General features: G+C 41.3%; 1 protein-coding gene across 3 annotated transcripts in view; it reads right to left on the bottom strand.

The window, feature by feature from the left end:
• Window positions 1–19,901, bottom strand: part of LOC143293767 (natural resistance-associated macrophage protein 2-like) — a 74,735-nt gene extending 54,834 nt beyond the window's left edge. The window contains exons 1-2 of one of the 3 annotated variants that reach the window (XM_076604991.1): window positions 19,674–19,901; window positions 4,819–4,955 (exon numbers count right to left, since the gene is read on the bottom strand). In XM_076604991.1, coding sequence (XP_076461106.1) covers window positions 4,819–4,858 — 40 coding nt within the window. In that variant the 5' untranslated portion in view covers window positions 4,859–4,955; window positions 19,674–19,901. Of the gene's footprint in view, window positions 1–347; window positions 476–4,818; window positions 4,956–19,673 lie in introns of those variants that run through there. The other 2 variants (XM_076604993.1, XM_076604992.1) reach the window with 2 other exon arrangements.
• Between the last annotated feature and the right edge of the window lie 99 nt (window positions 19,902–20,000).

Here is a 20,000-nt window from a genome sequence, read left to right as displayed (position 1 = left end):
TGCAGAAAATGACGCAACACGTGAAACACACACACACACACACACACACACACACACACACACACACACACACACACGTGTGTTTGGGGAGGTGGAGGGAAGAACCAGTGTGAGAGAGAGACAGAGAGAGAGGGAGAGAGAGACACAAAGAGAGAGACAGAGAGAGAGCCAGAAAGGAAAAAGGACAGACAGACAGAGACAGACAAAGAGGGTAAGTAAGAAAGGGGAAGAGACAGACAATGAATTAACACACAGAAACGACGTCGGCTAAAAAAAAAAAATAAAAAAAAAAAAATGTTCGCTCGAGACACATGGTGAACTGACCTGAAAAAATGACGACAGCCTACCTTTTCCAATAGCTGAATATCCACTGTATCGATTGCCCATGTCGTTTGTCAGCAGTCAACACACCGTTCGTTGCTTACAACCACCAAACGATGAAGTGTGTACTCCACCCAGTCATCTGTGAACTTCAGTCAATATGGTACATATTTTGCCGTGTCGGAATAGGAGGAGTTTGTGTTATACTCCATGTTTGGTGTTACATATACTGTACCATGTCAAACTGATGCAAACTAGGCCTATTGGTTTGCTCTGCTTGGCCGGAATCGCTTTTTTTTTTTTCAGACAACAGCGCACTAATCAAACCACACTCAGAAATATCCACTGGGTTTTCACACTTTCAGTCAGCGAGTAAAAAAAAAAAAATAAAAAAATAAATAAATAAATAAATAAATTTAAAAAAATCACAAAGAGCGCATTTTGCCAGCTGTTTCACTGAAAACTTATAATCATGCACCAGTGAAAAATGTATATATAAATGAATCACTCTTTAAACGTATATTCTGCTTCTTTTTTTTTTTTTTAATATATAATCCCTTCAAATAGATTGAGGTGGTTTAAAACAGTAATTAAATAAATGATCAAAACAAAGAGAGTTTATTTGATATTAATAACAAAACAAAAACAAAAAAGACAGAAAGAAAAGACATATACCATCTAACTTCAGGACTTCGAAACAGCTGTCAACTAAACCGGGTTGTCCAATCTGAAAACGAATAACTCAATAAATAAATTCAGAGCTGATCTCAAATAAAACTAGGCTCTATGTACACACATCCCAACCAACGATTATCACCACATGAAACATACTAATGTCACTGGCTTTCCACAGTTTGAATCACCGATACAACTTGATGAAAAGGTGGGATGAAAAGCTCTCTTCACTCTTGAAACAATGCCATCTGCTGCCATGACCTTCATTTACATTGTTGATAAGGCAGCGCGCGCGTGATCTCTATCTGAGCTTATACTACAGTAAAGTGAACATCATCTGATGTGGCGACCTGCCACTAATGTGCTGTTTCCTCCGATTTCATCTGGCAACCCGATTTGCGAAGGACTGTGGCTCAAATTCTATCGAGTCTCGTTATCATTATGGGTGAAGGAGGCTTTCTGTAGGTTACAGGAACCCCAAAAATTGTACTGCCTTGCTTTTTACAAAGACTCCATGCCGCACTGCGCAGTCACACTTAGTGAACTAAATGTTTTCAAAACAAAAAACCCATAACAAAACAAAACAAAAAACCACACACACAAAATATACAGAACGGTTGGCCGGTTTTGTGACAGGCTTTCCACAGATCGATAACATTCTTAAGTCAAGACAAGTAATAAGTGTATCAAGTTTTTCACACAAAAAAGTATTTTAAAAAAATCTTTTTTAACGATACTATTTGCGCATAACAGTTGAAAATTCGATCAGTTTTCATCTTCCTTTTCCTGTTAATCCCGATGACCTTACAGACTGGACAAAGTGAACAAAACAGCCACAGAACTGAACTGAACACTGTGTGTGTGGTGTGAATACCGCCAACACGTGTGTCGCCCCTATATATATATATCATCATCATCATGTACACGTGTGTACACCGACACCATGCGTGGCATCGTTGACTGGCGGATAATTATGTTGTTTCATGCGGTGGAGCGGTGGACTTGCGGCAATATTTTTCACGACTAGGGAGCGAATGTTCACATGTTCAAATCCCGCACCGAACCAGGATTTTCTTCTTCTTCTTCTTCCTCTTTTTTATTTATTTATTTATTTTTTTTTTTTATTCCACTTTCCTAAACATTTGGTGGTAGGCTACATGCTAGTCTTTCGTATAATACGATAAATCAAGGTCCCGGATGCAGTATGCACTCAGCGCACGTAAAAAATTTTTTTAAATATTTTAAAAAAAAAGGGGGGGGGGACCCAAGGTAACAAAGGGGTTGTGCCTGGTGGTAAAATCCTGTGGAAAAAAGCCAGCTCTGGTAGTGAAACAAACACTTGCTGACAGAAAAAAAAGGGGGGGGGGGGGGCACGTTGCATTGTGGCAATGCACTCTCCCCGGTGGTACGATTTACCAGCCTCTGGTACATAATTATTCACTATGTTAACCCGCACCCTTTGCGCGCGCGAGCACACATTCTGTCTGTCTGTCTGTCTGTCTGTCTGCCTGTCTCTCTCTCTTTGTTGAAAATGTAGTGAATTCATTTTTACATCTGAATGATGGCAGTATTCAGAATCCCTGATAATTATATCATCACGACACAGAGCAACAGTAGTAAATCTGTCTCTTATTTCCACTAAATAAATTGCTCCACAATGCGAGTGGGTTACCCATCCAGGACACGCTGCTAGGCAGTGACCAGTTACCGATTGTCATCACTAAAGAAGATAAACCAATGTCACATGACATTGTAAAAAACAAGATTCCAAGAGATGATTATAGAAAATCTCACTGAACCGAATTTGAAAACATTTTCTCTGTGGTTGATCTCAGTGACGTTCGCCTACAAAATGTTGACAGCCCATACGCTTAACTCGGGAAAGCAGTTTCATCTACTGCCGCCGCCGCTTCTATTCTTAAACGCCGTTCAGTAAAACCAGACAAACATTCTGGCAATGTTTGGTACGTTCCGAACAATGCAAACAGGGATCACGTTTCGTGTCCGTCATTGGTCAATGACGAATACAATAAACTTTGAAATGACTCATGGATGTGGCAGCCAGCTGGTCACTTGACGTATCATTTTTTTTTTGTAAAATTGTTCATGCTAAAAGGACTTTTGTATATTTCTCCTAGTCTCTTGCAAAACAATCGCAATTGCAGTTTACAAATTTGCAGCAACAACAACAACAACAACAACAACAAAAAAGAAGAAGAAGAAATATAATCGTTACCGTTGTTGCTCTGCTGTTAGACATCGAGCAGACGAACATTGTGAAGGGAAAAAAATCAAAACTTGTACCTTGCCGGGAAACGAAACGAGGTACGTTAATTTGCACAAAGGAATCATTTCTTGCGTATTGCGGCGGGCTACAATGCTGATATAGCTTTTTAGTTTCCCGCCAGTCTCCTCAGTTGAGGATGGCTTCAATACATGTAGAACATTTCGCCGTAAGACATCATCATCCGCATCCGCCGAAAGGAGCTGCCTGATGACGAGAAAGTTCGAATTATTTAGCACAGTTGCAATCTCTTCCATTTAGCATGCGTCCAGAAAATCTGAATCGGATATATTTCTTCAGCATTCGAGGACAACTTGGGCGTTTTCTATACATCGTTGTTGATGTTATGCAAGAAGAGTGTGGCCCTTTCAAGTAAAATCGAGATCCGATCAACATATAAACAAGAGCACTTTACGTGCATAAATGTTTCCGTTTTTACTTCGCCATTTGAGCAGCCATGCTTCGTTTTCGGGGTAAGTTCGTGTTTCCATAACTCAACTGGCACGTACTGACATTTTGCAGCTGTGAAGATTTTGATATCCATACTTCTCCCCATTTCAAGCGGGCAAAAGGCCTTACAGGCCTAAAGGCCTTCATATTGATATGATATGATATGATAGAAGAGTGCTTTCCTAAATCAGTAGTATTATACTGACACAACTTGTGATGTTTACACTGTTGATCTAATGTATTTGCCTTTGTTCTATTTTTTCCTCCTTGCTATTTATTAAACAATAATGTGAACATTCACTATCTTGAGCAGTCAGCAATCATCTGTGTTTCAACGATAGAGTTTAGTTATGACTATGCTGTTATTATGACGCAGCAAACATTAGCACATTGTGACAGTCACTTTCCAAACCGTCTCACACACACACACACACACACACACACACACACACACACTTACAACTGTAACAGGGTTATCACACAGATTTCCGTTCTTTACATACTTAAGCACACAAAAAAAAAAAAAAAAAAAAAAAAAAGTCGAACGGGGAAGTAGGTCAACACAGAGTGACCGCTAACAAAGAAGGGTTTCTACATGAAGAAGGGATTGTAATTGTGTCCGAGAATTTGTGTTCATGCATTTTGTTGTTATTGTTGCTCTTTATCTGCTTCTCTCTCTCTCTCTCTCTCTCTCTCTCTCTCTCTCTCTCTATCTCTCTCTTATATTTTTTCTTTTCTTTTTTTCCTTTTTAAAATTTTTATTTTTATTCTTTTCACTGATGGCTTGATGTAAAAAAAAAAAAAAGCAATTGTTGCTTATTCAATTTACCATCATGAAATAAAATCTTGACTTGACTTCACACACACACACACACACACACACACACACTCGGACAAACACAAACAGGCGTGGAAGAAGGATGTGGGTCCATAGGGAATGCAGTCCGTTAATTTAGTAGAAGTGAAATGGACAGAGAGAGACATACAGGCAGACAGACAGACACAGCACGACCTGTGCACAAACCAAAACCCAATGCGTTATATAAATGCACGAGACACAAAACTACACTGAACACAACAGAACTCACCTCTGTCGATATCAGTATAACCGTTGTGTTGATTCCCCATTTTGTGCGCTGTTTTTCACTTCTGATGCCGTTTTGTGCTTCCACACTTCATTCACTGAACCCCAAAATCCAGCTCTGTCAGGTTTTGCTGCCTCTGTCTACAGGTACGTTCACGGAAGACTCACAGAAAATCCAGTCTGTTTGCCTAAATCACTCAAAAACCCCATCGGTTTTCGGAATGTTTGTCAAAACACACATGAAAAGTTAACATTACAATTGCAAAATACTCAGAAACAGCACTGGGTTGTTGTTGTTTTTTTAAAAAATTTTCCGGTTAGCTGTCTGCATTTTTTAAAGGTGGCATCCAGGTAAATAACAGCTAGTCACTCCACTGAAACAAAACCGACATTTTCGAAAATATATGCATGAAAATTATCCGGACAAATAATACCCTATTAGTTTGAAAACCGATCAAATTTGTTTGGGTTGTTCTTTCTTTTTTTCAGTCTGACTTTCAGTAAATACAAACAACAAAAAGAAGTTTAATCAGCAACATTATTTAGAAAAAAAAAAAAAAGAAGCAATGGACTTTCACATTAATTTTCATGCTGAACATACACACATGTCAACGCCAAGACATAAAACGTCCTCACTATCATCATCGAGCTGCACCATCTGCTACCGAACACGCAGGATTACATTTTTATGCATATATATTTCTATACATGTCGCTGTGCGTGTCTTCTGACCTGAAGGCCTGATGCGTGTATCATTTTGCATTGATGTTTGGCTTCGCCCTGGCGGTCATTTGGATTTTCCTCTTTCGTTTGCAAGCACAGATGTCACGAGCGGGCCCTGTGGATGGGGTTATTTCACGCGGGCGGGAGTCTCCTTGCACTTTTCCGGTGCTCAGAGAGGTTATTCATGTTGATCCATGCTGGTGGGACCTAATTTTTTTTTTTTTTTTTTTTTTTTTTACAAGACAGGGTGTGAGATCAGAGAGCGATAAAAGAACAGGGGACAAAACAAGTGTTGTTTTTTTGTTTTGTTTTCTTTTTTTTTTTTTGACAGCGCGTAATTCAGACCCTCTCATCTTGACAACAAGGAGACCATTTTCATTGTTGAAATGATTAACAATGCCCGTCAGACGATGTGAATTTCTTTTCATCAAGAAAAAACCCAAAAAAAACACAAAGGGGGGAAAGATGGGTAGGATAACGATGTTGTGAGGCAGAGAGAGAGGGAGAGAGAGAGAGAGAGGGGGGGTTTATGACTTACTTTCTTACTACTAAAAATATAAATACTGAAAAAATGGCCAATCTAGAATAGACGGCATATATATATATATATATATATATATATATATATATATATATATATATATATATATATGGTCCAAAGATATGGCTTGAGAAACGGAGATAAAATTATCATGGAAAAAAGGAGGGAAACAGCAATGTGCAAGGTTTGTCACATTTGATTTAGATCTATTGTGAAAATCAACATAATTCCTCGCATGTTATTTTTCCTTCATCTCGCAAGAACAAAATCGTGTGGGGAAATTGTCAAGGTTCCGAAATGTCTTTTTCAATTACATATTTTTTGGTGTTCTAAACCCCGGGACCTTTTTAAACGATACTTTTGTGCATTTTGAAGTGCAGACACGTTAGAAATTCATCCTTCAAATCTAGCGTTAGACTTTAAAACGATGAGAATGAGAGAATGTCTGTGTTCTCAAAGGTCTATGTTCCCCCAGTTCAATATTAAATCATCACATAAGTTTGGTTGTGTTCAGTAGAACGGTAATTCGAACTGTCAAACAAAGTCAACAAGTCTTAAAGTTGCATGAGCATAACAACTTTTTTAATCTCTGCATAGTGGTCATTTGTGGTCAGCAATGGCCAACAGTAGTCAGTAGTGGTCAATCAATGGTCAAATCATGTCATGTCAAAAACTCCGATACTGCGTAATGATCACAAAAACAACACTAACTGAACAGTTTCGAAATGATTATCTGTGGTTGACAATCAAAAACCTGCCAAGACGTCGTAACAGGCAAATGCACAAACGTGAAAAAACACACACAAAAACGCAATTTGAGCACTTTTGCGTTCGTGGTCAGTAGTGGCAATTAGTGGTCAGTTTTGGTCAGCAAGTCAGTAAATAACAGCTTTTAGTCAAATCCTGTCAAAAAGGACTAATACAGCACAACCGTCACAAATATTAATGCGATCTGCTCATTGTTAATGGTCAGCAGTGGTCAGTTGTCATGCAGCAATCAAAAACTGGCCAAATTATCATAACAATGCACAGAGTGAGACTGACAAAATAACGCAATCTGAGCACTTTTGGGTTGTGGTCAGCAGTGGCCATAGACTAGGGTGGGGGGTTAGATCTTGGTGAACACAGATTTGAGGGAATGTAATACTAGGGACACAAAATTACCCAGAAAACATACATTTGGGAGAGCATAGACCTGGTCGAGGAATACATTAAACAGAGAGAGCTGCTCCCTTAATGAGAACATCACTGCAGTCAATTATAGTGTCCTCGTGGTTGCTGACTGAATATCTGTTTAAAAAAAAAAATAAATGGAATAACCAAATAAACACAGTCCAAAAACAATGAAAATGAGTTACAAAGATGCATATAAATCGCGATGGCAATGTTGCTTCCGTTAAAACGGGTTCCTGAATTTAGGATACCAAAATAGGAAAACTAACTGGTTATATCTACCTCTTCTTGTCCTTACTCTTTCAGCCAGACTCTTAAGCTTGTAGATTTCACAACACTGAACACACCCTTTTTTTTCCCCTTCTGAACTATGTGTAGAATGTTTCACACCACATTGCCGCTCTTCTGCGTTCGAAGTTCAAGCATTTCATCATGGGAAATAACTCAGCGATAAAATTATTATGTCCGGTGTAACGTCACAAATCGTTTCCCACCCCCTTTAGGTCCCCCGGGGACGGTTCTGGGACGTCTCCCCCGCCCCCTACATAATTTCGGTCCTTTCTAACTTCACAAAAGCACCGGTCCACCCCCTACTAAAACGCATATTATGTGTGTAAGCGTTGTTCTTTTTGCTGTTGTTTTTACAATGCGGTGTGTACGTTTTTGATCCTCTTTTTTTTTCCAACTCGGGGGCTCTGACTAGTCGAAGCTTACAGGAGTTATCCCATGCTTATCTACATAGACACCGGCGTTAATGTGGGCTAACCAGATTTGACCCTGGGGTAAAACCTAATGGGGGTGGGAATAGGCTGCTACATCAGTAGTGTTTTTGGTTTGTTTGTTGTTGTTGTTTTCCCTCCACGCCCACCGCCATCCCCCACTGCAGCAACTTGTTTTCCCTTGTTGTAATGTTGAAAGCCACACAAGAAGGAAAACTCACCAACTCGAGACAGTCAAACAACTGCCCTCCCCTGCCCCAAGCACCCCCCCCCCCCCACCCCCCCGACCCTCCCCACCCACACCCCCCTTCCCTCCCCACTAATGTCCATAAATAGAAAAGTCGAGAAAGAGATAACAATAGGCTCTCAAAGAGAATTTCGTTTGATCTTTTCTTCTTATTGTTAATTTATTGTTTATTTCGTACCAGGTTATTCATTTACGAACGCGTTCACACGTCGATAGAATAAACGCGTGGCGATTTCGTACGATACACCGATAATTTGAGACATTCAATATTCCAGTGTTGCAGTTCACATCTTTTTCTTTGTTTGGTGTTCTCGCGTTATTCTTTTGTCCTTTCCATATAAAATGTATTTTAGATAGGGGGAAAGGGGGGGGCCAGGGGGGGGGGGGGGGATACAGTCATAAGTACGGTGACTGCTGGATCTTTTGTTGATTGCAGCAGATTTGAATGTGGAGGAAACAAAATCGAAGACAAAGAGCAGGATTCCGATGTATCAACAACAGCAAAAGAAGAAAGAAAAAAAAATTGAAACCTCTATTTGTCCTTTCTTTGAAAAGACATCTTTGGCGAAGACATGCAGCGTTCGTGATGGCGCACTGTTCGCGTCAAAATTTTGGCTTTTCGCTTTCGGTGAAATCTTAATCTTCAACATCTTTTTCAAATAGATCATAATTATAGCGCTGTTTCCATTTCTGTTGTTTATTTGTGACTGATCAGTGCAAACTGCGCTGCGTGCATCAATTAAAACCATATCGTTCATTAAAATAGCTATGACCACATTAGGGCATGACAGGAACGGACGGTGACAGGGCAGAAGAATGGAGAACAGAGCAGTTCAGAATAGAACAGGTCAATTACCAAGTGCACCACCGTGCCCTTACATGGAATGTTTTGCAAGGGCAACAGCCTGCATGAAAATAAAGAATCAACCATAATTGAAAATTACAATTCTGCACGCACCTGCCATCAATGCAAAAACTACAAACCTGGGGCTTCTTCTTCTTCTTCGTTCATGGGCTGCAACTCCCACGTTCACTCGTGTGTACACGAGTGGGCTTCTACGTGTATGACCGTTTTTACCCCACCATGTAGACAGCCATACTCCGTTTTCGGGGGTGTGCATCCTGGATATGTTCTTGTTTCCATGACCCAACGCTAACATGGATTTCAGGATCTTTAACGTGCGTATTTGAACATCTGCTTGCGTATGCACTCGAAGGGCATTCAGGCACAAGCAGGTCTGCACATTATGTTGACCTGGGAGATCGGAAAAATCTCTACCCTTTACCCACCAGGCGCCATTACTGAGATTCGAACCCGGGACCCTCAGATTGAAAGTCCCAACGTTTTAACTACTCGGCTATTGCGCCCGTCAAACCTGGGGCTGAATGTGAACAGTTTGCTAGTGCAACTGACAAAAATTAACCATCCGGCCAGTGTCTAACGCTGCAACAAGTGTCGGTATCAGTTACGTATATGTATACCAACATATGCATGTGTGTTCGTAGACCTATGTGAACAGTTTGTTATCTGTCTGGCCGTGCAGCCCTGCCTGGGCAAAAAATAAAAAAAAATAAAAACAGTAAAAAAACACAGCTGCTGCTGTCCACAGTTTGTTTCAATGATGACGCGTGAAATTAACACTTTGCTGTGTTTTTCCGTTTGTGTTTCTGTGTGTGTGTGTGTGTGTGTGTGGAGAGAGAGGGGGGGGGGGTGGTGGTGGTGCATGACCTCCTCGCTCTCTTTCTCCCTGTATGCGTGTTGTGTTGTATTTTTGTTTGCACAACACGTGTGTTATTTGAGCGTGCATGTACGTGTATGTACAGTGCTAATGTGCGCGAGTACTGAACATGTGACGTAGTGTGGCGTGGTCTTTGCGTGTGTGTGTGTGTGTGTGTGTGCGTGCGTGCGTGTGTGTCTGTGTGTGTACTTACGCGTGCCTGTGTATGTGTGCACATCCGTGTGTGCACGCACTGTGTACACATGTGTGTGTGCATGTGTGCACACGCGCGAATGAACACTGAGCGATTCCGCATAAAAAAAATATAGAAAACAATGAAACATAGGCGAAGGAAAAAAATGTACTGATTCCATATCAAATAGCAGAAAATCTGGTAAGAATACAACCGCATTTTAACGTGAGTTTCTCGTAATATTCTGACACAACGTCACTGCCTCTGTCGGTCCGTCACAGTCCCTCACTAAAATCCTTTAAATCAAACCTATGAAAAAAATGATAAATAAAAATGAAATAAAAAACTTTTCAAGTAGTGTCCACATAATTAAGTCACTTCATTCCATATCAGTAATATCAGTATGGATCCACATCTATTTCATCCACGCGTGTTTTCTATGCGTGCGTGCGTGCGTGTGTGTGTGTGTGTGTGCGTGTGTGTATGTGTGTGTGTGTGTGCGTTTGCAAAGCGCCCTTGAGGTTGGAAAGCGCGCTACTTTACTATTATTGTCCTCATTATTAACATCCGGGAAGTGGTTGGATGAGACGGGCTCTCTCTCTCTCTCTCTCTCTCCATCTCTCTCTCTCTTTCTATCTATCGATCGATCTATCTCTCAAATTATTTGCTATGATTTTATTATTCAGCGATGTTAGCGCTTCAAAAGGGGCCCTGCGGGCCTTTCTTGAATAAATTATCCGTATCCGTATCCCGTATCCCCCCCCCTCTCTCTCTCTCTCTAATAAAAACAAACCAAAAACAAAAATAAGACCGGTACACTTAGAGCCTAAATAAAACCAGGATCATACAGACTATAAAAACTGCCTCATAAACCGATCGAGTTCGCACGAAATCGTGGGTACAGACGCTTCTATAGACTTTCGTGCTTTCCCAGTCTCTGGGGCTCTGCTGAGGTTGGTAAAGCCATATAGAAAATAATCATTAATGATTCAGTATTTGCAGCTTCGCTGATTTCTGAGCACCGGCAAGCAAAAGTTAAAGTTATCACATGTCGTCAGGGAGCTATAACACGCGTCAGTGAAAATTGCATAATCTGCTTTTGTAAGATAATGTACTATACAAACAACATATGTACTGGTGTCGACTTTTTCTATCAGTGTACTTCTTTTTTTTTTCTTTTCTTTTTTTTTGGGGGGGGGGGGGGGGGGGGGGGGGAGAAGGGGGGGGGCTTGGGGGAGGGGGGAGAAGCGGGGATGTTACTTTTTATTAAATCGTTTTGTTTTGTTGTTCGTTTTCTCAAACGATCCTCGATCCTCGACTGCAGATGGTATGCGGCATGTGTTTTTCGCCGGCTCATTGTTTTCTTATTGTGTCGGGTGTTTCTTTTCTTTTCTTTTCTTTTTAATTGAAGGAAGAGTCGGACGCAAAAGAACACAGCATCTATGTTCTCACAATGTTATCGCTGCTATCTCTGTCACTAATACCCGTACATTAATTAATGTATATTAATTGTCTGTGCCTGCCCGGCCGGCGTCTGTTGTGTTGTGCATGTGGTGTGGTGTGATGTGGTGCGGTGTGTTTGTTATGATGATGAGGCGTATTACATTATAGTGTTGTTTTGTGCTATGCACGGTGTCTCCACGTGTGTAGTAGTGGTGAGGGAGGGGGCATCGACGGGGACGGATGAATGGGGTGGGGTGGGGAACTGTCAGTGCAGGTGTGCCGGCGCACCGCGGTCTGTATTATAACTGAGCGGGTTATTGTCTGTGTACGCGTTGAATGCTGTGTGAGAAACTGACAAGCCGAACTGTAGTTGTAATTATAAGCTCTAGGCCCGTCCATTAACCCTTTCACTGCCAGTCGATTTGGAGTTCAAAATTCCCTTGCGCTATGAACACAGAAAATATGGTGGCTAAGGCAAGCTGAGGATTCCCCCTGTGTTGTGTAGAAAATATGGCCTATCCTACCATTGAACATTAAGAGCAATAGGTTCATGGATAACAGACCCATGATCTGGTCACCCTTCAGTGACATGGGTCATCTACCTAGCTGCTGCATAAATGCGAGTTTGACAGTGAAAGGGTTAAGCAATGAGTAAACAGCTGAATCAATAAAACGTACACTCGGTTTTTCATATCAAAAAGTCAGTTGTTAATTTTTGTTTGTTTTCTGTAGCCTGTTAAAAACGAAGTTGCTTTACTAATAGTGGCGAACCGAGCATACGCTTTGACCACCAGAAGCCGAGAGCAGAGCCACGGGGGAGAAGGGGGGAGGGAGAGTTGGGGGAGGGGGGGGAGGGGGCGCGGTCGGAGGGGGGGGAGGGGGGCGTAACCGACGTCACCGTCTGAGTCTCAGTTCTTCCAACTTTCGACGACGGATGAATTCAACTGACTAGATGTCTTCATTGTCACCATTTGCGAACGAACGACAACCAATTAAAATCCGCTTCCTCTATGTGCCTTTCTCTGACTGTCACTTTGCGACAAAAATAGATCCTCGATGTTTTATTGATTTTGACCACTTACACAGCCGCTATTTGTCTTGGCTTCCGACTCACTGACGGCAGACATACTTGAAAAAGGTCAGTGCTTTTGCTTTTGCTGTGTGAGTCTGTTTCACTGGTTTATAACTTGCTGACATGACAGTTACTAGTGCGACAGATGGTTGTCGTTTCTGCTTTTTCGTTGCATCTTGCTTTGTGTGCTGTTACAATCCCACTGTGTGATCCAGATGTCCCCCATACCCAGTTGCTGCTCTGAGTTCTTCGTCGTTTGATGTTTTCTGATCTGCTTATCAACGTCTTGAAGGAGCCCATTTCTACAAAAGGAACTTATTTGTTCTGACGCTCACGATTATGTGGACACTTTAACGATGTTGCTGCATTTTATCGTCTGCTCTCTGTCGCCATCTTTGACTAAGAACAATAACTTGTGTTACCGGGTTTGTTTAATCGAAGTAGAGTTACAACCCTTTTCCGTTTACTGTTGAGAAGTGGAAGTTATTGAAGCGGCTGTTGTATTGTTCTCGCTGTGGTTACTTTGATTTAAAAACAACAACAACAACAACAACAAAACAATAACAACAACAACAAAAAACAACAACAACAAAAAACAACACCCAACAACAACACGGGCACAAACATTATTTATCAAAGTAAACAAAGACAAATTATTCTCTCTCTCTCTCTCTCTCTCTCTCTCTCTCTCTCTCTACTGCTCTCTCTTTCCCAGAGTCTCTGGTGACAAAGTTTTTATTTACTTTCAGTGTCTAAAAACCTTCGTAGTGTTTGATTATTAATTAAAAGACGTGTAATCTGTTGGTGTCGAAAAGAAATGTTTGTTGCCCCCCGCCCCACTTGTCAAAAGACCTTTTTATTGGCAATGACAATTTCCAGCTCTCTCTCTCTCTCTCTCTCTGAGACGATGTTTTGTCATGTGGGCTGTAGTCATCAGGTTCCACAATCTTGTGACTTTGACATTCAGCAATCCGACACGTCATATCATAAAGTTGAGGTATAATACTGCACATCTCAGTTGCTGCTTTGCAAGTGTGTCGGCAGTATTCATCACCTGGCTGCTACTGGCTTGTGGGGATGTGGAAGCAAACCCTGGACCAACTTGGCAGAACGATCAGAGATACCAGCTTGAGCAACACATTGACTACAATCAAAATCCTGATCATCTTCATGGTGATCCAAGAACTTCAACGCATGGTTGGTGTAGCAGTGCTCAAACCCTTGACCCAAGCTCTTCAGTGCAGAGAAGAATGCTGTCTCTAGCAGGCTATCCTCAGCAAGTCGACAGTTTTCCTCACAACTCAAGCTCCTGCCCTGCTGCACTATCTTTAGCTGAAACGGTGCACAAACTGCAATCGTGGTGTCATTCCCTTCAAGAGCAGAATCACCAACTGAAACACGACATGGGAACTGTTGCAAACAAACACCACATTTTGGAGCAAGAATGTGACAACCTGCGCCAATGGAAGGACTACTTCCTCGATGTGAGCAAGAAAATGGGCATCAAAATGGACAAATTAGAATCGTTCTCGAGGCCCAACAACATACGGTTCTTCAATGTGCCCGAAAGCTTCGAGGAGGACAATAATCAGTGTGTCAGTTTGGTGGTGCAGTTGCTGAACCGCTTCTACCCAGACAAGAAACGCTGGACAGAAGACGACGTGGAGCGTGCCCATCGCACTGGACCGAAGAGCCAGGACAGCAATTGTCCCCGCCCCATCATCGCTTGCTTACATCGCTGGTGCGACAAGTTGTCCATCTTACAATCCAACGAAAGCAGACGAGAGATGGCAAACACGCTGAATGTCAGGGTTGCTTCCGATCTGACTCAACGCCAGAATCAAATTCTTAGGGAGGAAAGAGAAGCTGGGAAGAAGGCGTACTTCTGGAAAGGTCGGCTGTACTACAACAAGTACAACAACAACAACCGATCACCCCATCGACGCAATCTCCACAGAGACCACAGAGAAAGACCCACACATGTACGTCCTGGTAGACATATGACCAGGAACTCAACTCCTGATGACCTCACGCAGACGACAGCAGACGAACGACGGGATGCTGCAAACAACAGTTCTCCCCGTGAAATCCCACCTCACTACTTTCCTCAAAACCATGAAACAATGGAACAAAATGTCACGAACGGTAACCCTCCCTCGATGTTTGACATGCACGCCTTCCCAACACTCCCAGGTCGGAAACGGCTGGAGGACAGGCACAGGGATCCTCCACCTGCCTCCCTCTCCGCTCCCACAGGCATCACATCATCTTGGAGAGGAAAGCCCTCCTACCAGCAGCAGGTCGACACTCATCATGCTGCTGATCGTCACACATATAAAACATTCATTTCACCAGGTATCAGATTATCTGACGCTACAACCTCACGTCTGTCCGGCGGTGTAGCCTTACTAATACGGCAGTCATTTGTTTCTTCTAAAGATTTCTGGCGAGTTGACAGGTTTATCATCAGATTGTATGCTGATAGGACTGTATTTACCTCCGTCAGACAGCATTTATTATTCGGAATCAGAAATTGATAATGGGGTTTACATGTTAGAGCACTGTATTTTAGATATATTTGAGGAACACGGAGAGGTCCCAATAATTGTATTTGGTGATCTGAATGCGAGGACAGGAACCAGAAATAGCAGAGACGCCTTGCTGCCGGACACTTTGATGATGGACGACGAAGAACCAGAGGAGTACTTACGTCACTCGAAAGACAGTGTTGTTAATGGTTTTGGACGTTATCTTTTGAATGTTTGTGAACAGTTCTCGTTATTAATTTTGAATGGCTTTTTGCCAGGGGATGAGTCTGGTGAATTTACTTACATTGCGCATAATGGGGCTAGCGTTATTGACTATTTTTTGGTATCTAAATGTTTCATTGAAAGTGCATTAAGACTACAAGTAATCCATAAGATAGAATCAAAACACATGCCTGTAGAAATGTTTCTCAAAATCAATCAGATACAAGCACAACATATAAATACATTAGGAAAAACTGTAATCCAAAAATACATCTGGAACCAAGATAAAACTGACGAATATACTGATGCACTTGCATCCCCTGAAGTTTTAGATTTCTTCAACACAGCCACCAATTTAATTGATTATGACATTGAGGCAGCTTTAATAACATTTAATAAAGGTATTTTTCTTGCTGGTAAGTGCATGAAAAGAAACTTTAAAACTGGTATGGTAAAGAACAGTCCGTGGTTTGACGAAGAATGTAGAAAAACCAGGGCAAAGGTACGCCAGGCTTTAAAGAAACATGCAGCTTGTAAAGTTGAAAATAAAGATGAAAATGAATTACTTAGAACAGTATATACAATTGAACGAAGAGAGTATAAAAAGCTCCTGAAAAAGAAAAGCTCAGATTATAAAAAGCACATTCTAGAAATTCTAGAGAGTTGTGGAAAAGATCAGAAAAAGTTCTGGGGTACAATCAAATCTGCAACATATAGTAGAACACTACCTAGTCGTATTTCAAGCGATGAATGGTTTAGACATTTTAAGTCAGTATTTGGATGTGACGTATTGGAGGATGATATAGTGATTAATGTCGAAAACACAACAAACGAAGCTGATTTTGACGAAACTTTGCAAAGTTCTAGCATGTATAACAGTATTTTAGATGCCACCATAACCGAAACAGAAGTTATTGGAGCAATAAAAGCTCTGAAATTAGGAAAAGCTGCCGGTCCTGATGGGATTAGTGGCGAATTTTATAAGTATGATTCACCAATTGTAGTAACATTTTTTACACAATTATTCAATAAATTATTCGACTCTGGAACATTCCCAATGACTTGGTCTGAAGCAGTTATACACCCACTACATAAGAAAGGTGATACTAATTATCCGGACAATTACAGAGGGATATCTTTGCTTAACGTATCTGGTAAATTATATACTTTCATTCTAAACAAGCGCCTAACTGCATGGGTTGAAGAAAATTCTGTATTGAATGAGTCACAAGCGGGGTTTCGAAAAGGTTACAGTACTGTTGACCACATTTTTACATTACTTGCCTTAGTACAAAAGCAACTGTCGAGCCATTCTAAATTATATGCCGCCTTTATTGATTTCAAATAGGCATTTGATTTCGTTGATAGGAATCATCTCTGGCTAGTGTTACGAAAAAACGGTATTCATGGGAAAATGTACAGAGCGATAAAGAGTATGTATGCGGTTGTGAAAGCGAGAGTGCGAGTGAATAACGATATGACTGAACCGTTTCTGTGCCCGAGAGGCTTAAAGCAAGGTGACAATTGCAGTCCAATTTTATTTTTGTTCCTAATAAATGAACTAGCTGATGAAGTCATGCAACAAGGTAGACATGGTATAACACTTTCTCCTGATATTTTTCAAATCCTCATTCTTCTTTTTGCAGATGATGTTATTCTGTTTTCTGATACAGTAGTAGGTCTTCAGTGTCAGTTAAATGTACTTAGTAATACTGCCGAGACTCTGAACATTACAGTAAATGTTGAAAAGTCGAAAATTGTAGTATTTAGGAAAGGAGGACATATTGCATCAAGAGAGAAATGGTTCTATAATTGCGAAAAACTGGAAGTTGTGAACACTTACAAATATTTAGGCGTAGTTTTTTTCCACTGGTTTGACATTTTCATATGCACTTGAGGAAATGTCTTTGAAAGCAAAAAAGGGTGTGTATGGAATCCTTAAATTCTTGTGGACGTTAGGAGAAAATTGCCCGAAAATCTTCTTCAAATTATTTGATTGTCAAATTCAACCGATGTTAACCTATGGGTCAGAAGTCTGGGGATTAATGGCAGACCATACTGTCATTGAGAGAGTACACTTATTCGCTATCAAACGTCTGCTAAATATCAGTGTGAAAACACCAAGCACTTTAATTTACTGTGAAACGGGTAGATATCCTTTATATATCCAGACCTACACTAATTGTATTAGATATTGGTTAAATGTTACTAGGATGCATGAAACTCGCATTCCATTTAAAGCATATAGAATGTTGTATGGTCTCCATTGTAGGGATAAATACAACTGGGCATCACGAATTTGTTTTACATTATATAGATATGGATTTGGCTATGTGTGGGAAAACCAGGGTGTGGAAAATATAAACAGTTTCTTGTGTGTTTTTAAACAGAGATTATTTGATTGCCATCTGCAAGATTTGGAAAGCAGTGTAACATCACATGACAGATTTACCTTATATTCTACATTCAGACAACTACACAACGCCCCGCAATATCTAAACATAATCAAGAACCCTGTTTTAAGAAAAGTTCTCACAAGAGTCAGACTTGGTGTATCCCCATTGAAACCGCATAGATTGAGATATTAAAAAAAAGCGTGAAAATATGTGTTGCTTATTCTGTAAAGATGAACAAGAAACCGAACTCCATTTTATTTTGACATGCCCAGAATACAAAAATCTCAGAGAACAGTATATACCGAAGAAGTATCATGTGCGCCCCAATGCATTTAAATTGTCACTGTTGTTTGCAGATGTGAAGACATGCATTCCACTCTCTCTGTTCTTGTCCAAAGCCTTCACCCATAGAAACAAGTCTATCTTTGGTTAATGACGCATGATTACACACCAATCAGCCCATCTATCTTTTGTCTTTTTCTTCTTCTTTCTGTCCCTCTCTCTCTCTCTGTCTTACTCTGTCCTTTCTCTCTTTTCTACCCTTTGTTTGCTTTACGTATATTGGCGCTGTTCTTTATAATGGATGTTAACACGGAAGCCCCCCCCCTTTACCCCTGTTGTCACGGGCAGAAAGGCCTAAACAATAAACCATTCAGACTTCAGACTTCTCTCTCTCTCTCTCTCTCTCAGTCTTTTATTCTCTATTTTCGTATTCTTTTTCAGGTATGTAGTGTTTTTATATGATTTTATTATTCATGTATCCATAATTCATGATGTATAGGCTGTTTGGTATAATGGGTTTTTTTCCTTCTAAGGGCTGGATGGGGGTGGGGAGGGGGGGGGGGAACGCATTGTCTTGCTTACTCTATTACCCTCCAGAAATATTCTCTCTCTCTCTCTCTCTCTCTCTGTCTCTCTCTCTCTCTCAGAGACTACATGTAGATATAATTCATAAGTATATCACAAGATGACAACATGATTGGGTAGGACTCGCCAAGCCTTTCGACACCCGGATATGACTGTCACGATGTGCTCCGTGTGTGTGTGTGTGTGTGTGTGTGTGTGTGTGTGTGTGTGTGTGTGTGTGTGTGTGTGTGTGTGTGTGTGTGTGTGTGTGTGTGTGTGTGTGTGTGTGTGTGTGTGATGAATGCGTGTGGCATAATCCCTGAAAGGGGAAAGGGCGAACAAACAAAACAACATTTAAAGCGGAATATTGTATTATTATCATTTGTCTGGGTACCAACATTTTTATCATTTCGCTTCTCTTTCAAGTTTCTCTCCCCTTCCGTCTCCCAAGCCACACAAACACACACGAACTTCAGTGATGCCGCGTCTGTCTGTCTTGTCTGTCAGTCTATCTTTGTATTGAAATTACACACACACACACACACACACACACACACACACACACTGTGACACACATACACACACACACACACACTCTCACACACTGTCACTGTGTGTGTGTGTGTGTGTGTGTGTGTGTGTGTGTGTGTGTGTGTGTGTGTGTGTGTGTGTGTGTGTGTGTGATTACAATACAAAGATAGACTGACAGAAAGACAGACAGATAGATAGATAGAGTAGAGACAGACAGACAGACAGACAGATGTGCAAATATCTTCTCATCAAATCATGTTCATATCGGACGCCCAGGACACGAGACGACGGAAAAGTATACTAGTCATCGCTCGATCGTTCCTACACCAGTCAAATAGCACATACCTACATAACTTATAATCTAACCCAGCCACACTTCCTTAATCAGCCTCACAGGTGCGAAGAAATAGCCGAGTGCCCCGACAAGCAGGAACGAAACCCATCGTTCGAAGATATACGTGCATGTGTACGAACACTTTCGCGCGATAAGAAACTGTCTCGGCTCACCTGTTATGCGAGGTTTTGTCGTCAAGTTAGATGACCAGGCTGAGCTTTTGAAGAGCCACAGAGAAGCGAACACACCACCAAAGGTCAAGGAACAGCTAGAGCGGCGACGAACTGTTTTGGTGGGGGGCAAAAACCACGTACGGTGTGCTTGCTGGTTCACATCGAGGAACACACACCGACACGGAATATTGCAGTGGGGACACTGACTAAGGCCCTCGTGAAGGGCACTGAGTGGCTGAGCCGGCTTTCTACGCATGCGTAGGCCGTTTGCTACTTGAAGATGTTTGTTTTGTTTTGTTGTTGTTGTTGTCTTTGTTTGTTTGTTGT

The sequence above is a fragment of the Babylonia areolata genome, chromosome 19 (assembly GCF_041734735.1).
Source record: "Babylonia areolata isolate BAREFJ2019XMU chromosome 19, ASM4173473v1, whole genome shotgun sequence".
Taxonomy (NCBI): Eukaryota; Metazoa; Mollusca; class Gastropoda; order Neogastropoda; family Buccinidae; genus Babylonia; species Babylonia areolata.
This window is presented reverse-complemented; position numbering and strand designations above follow the sequence as displayed.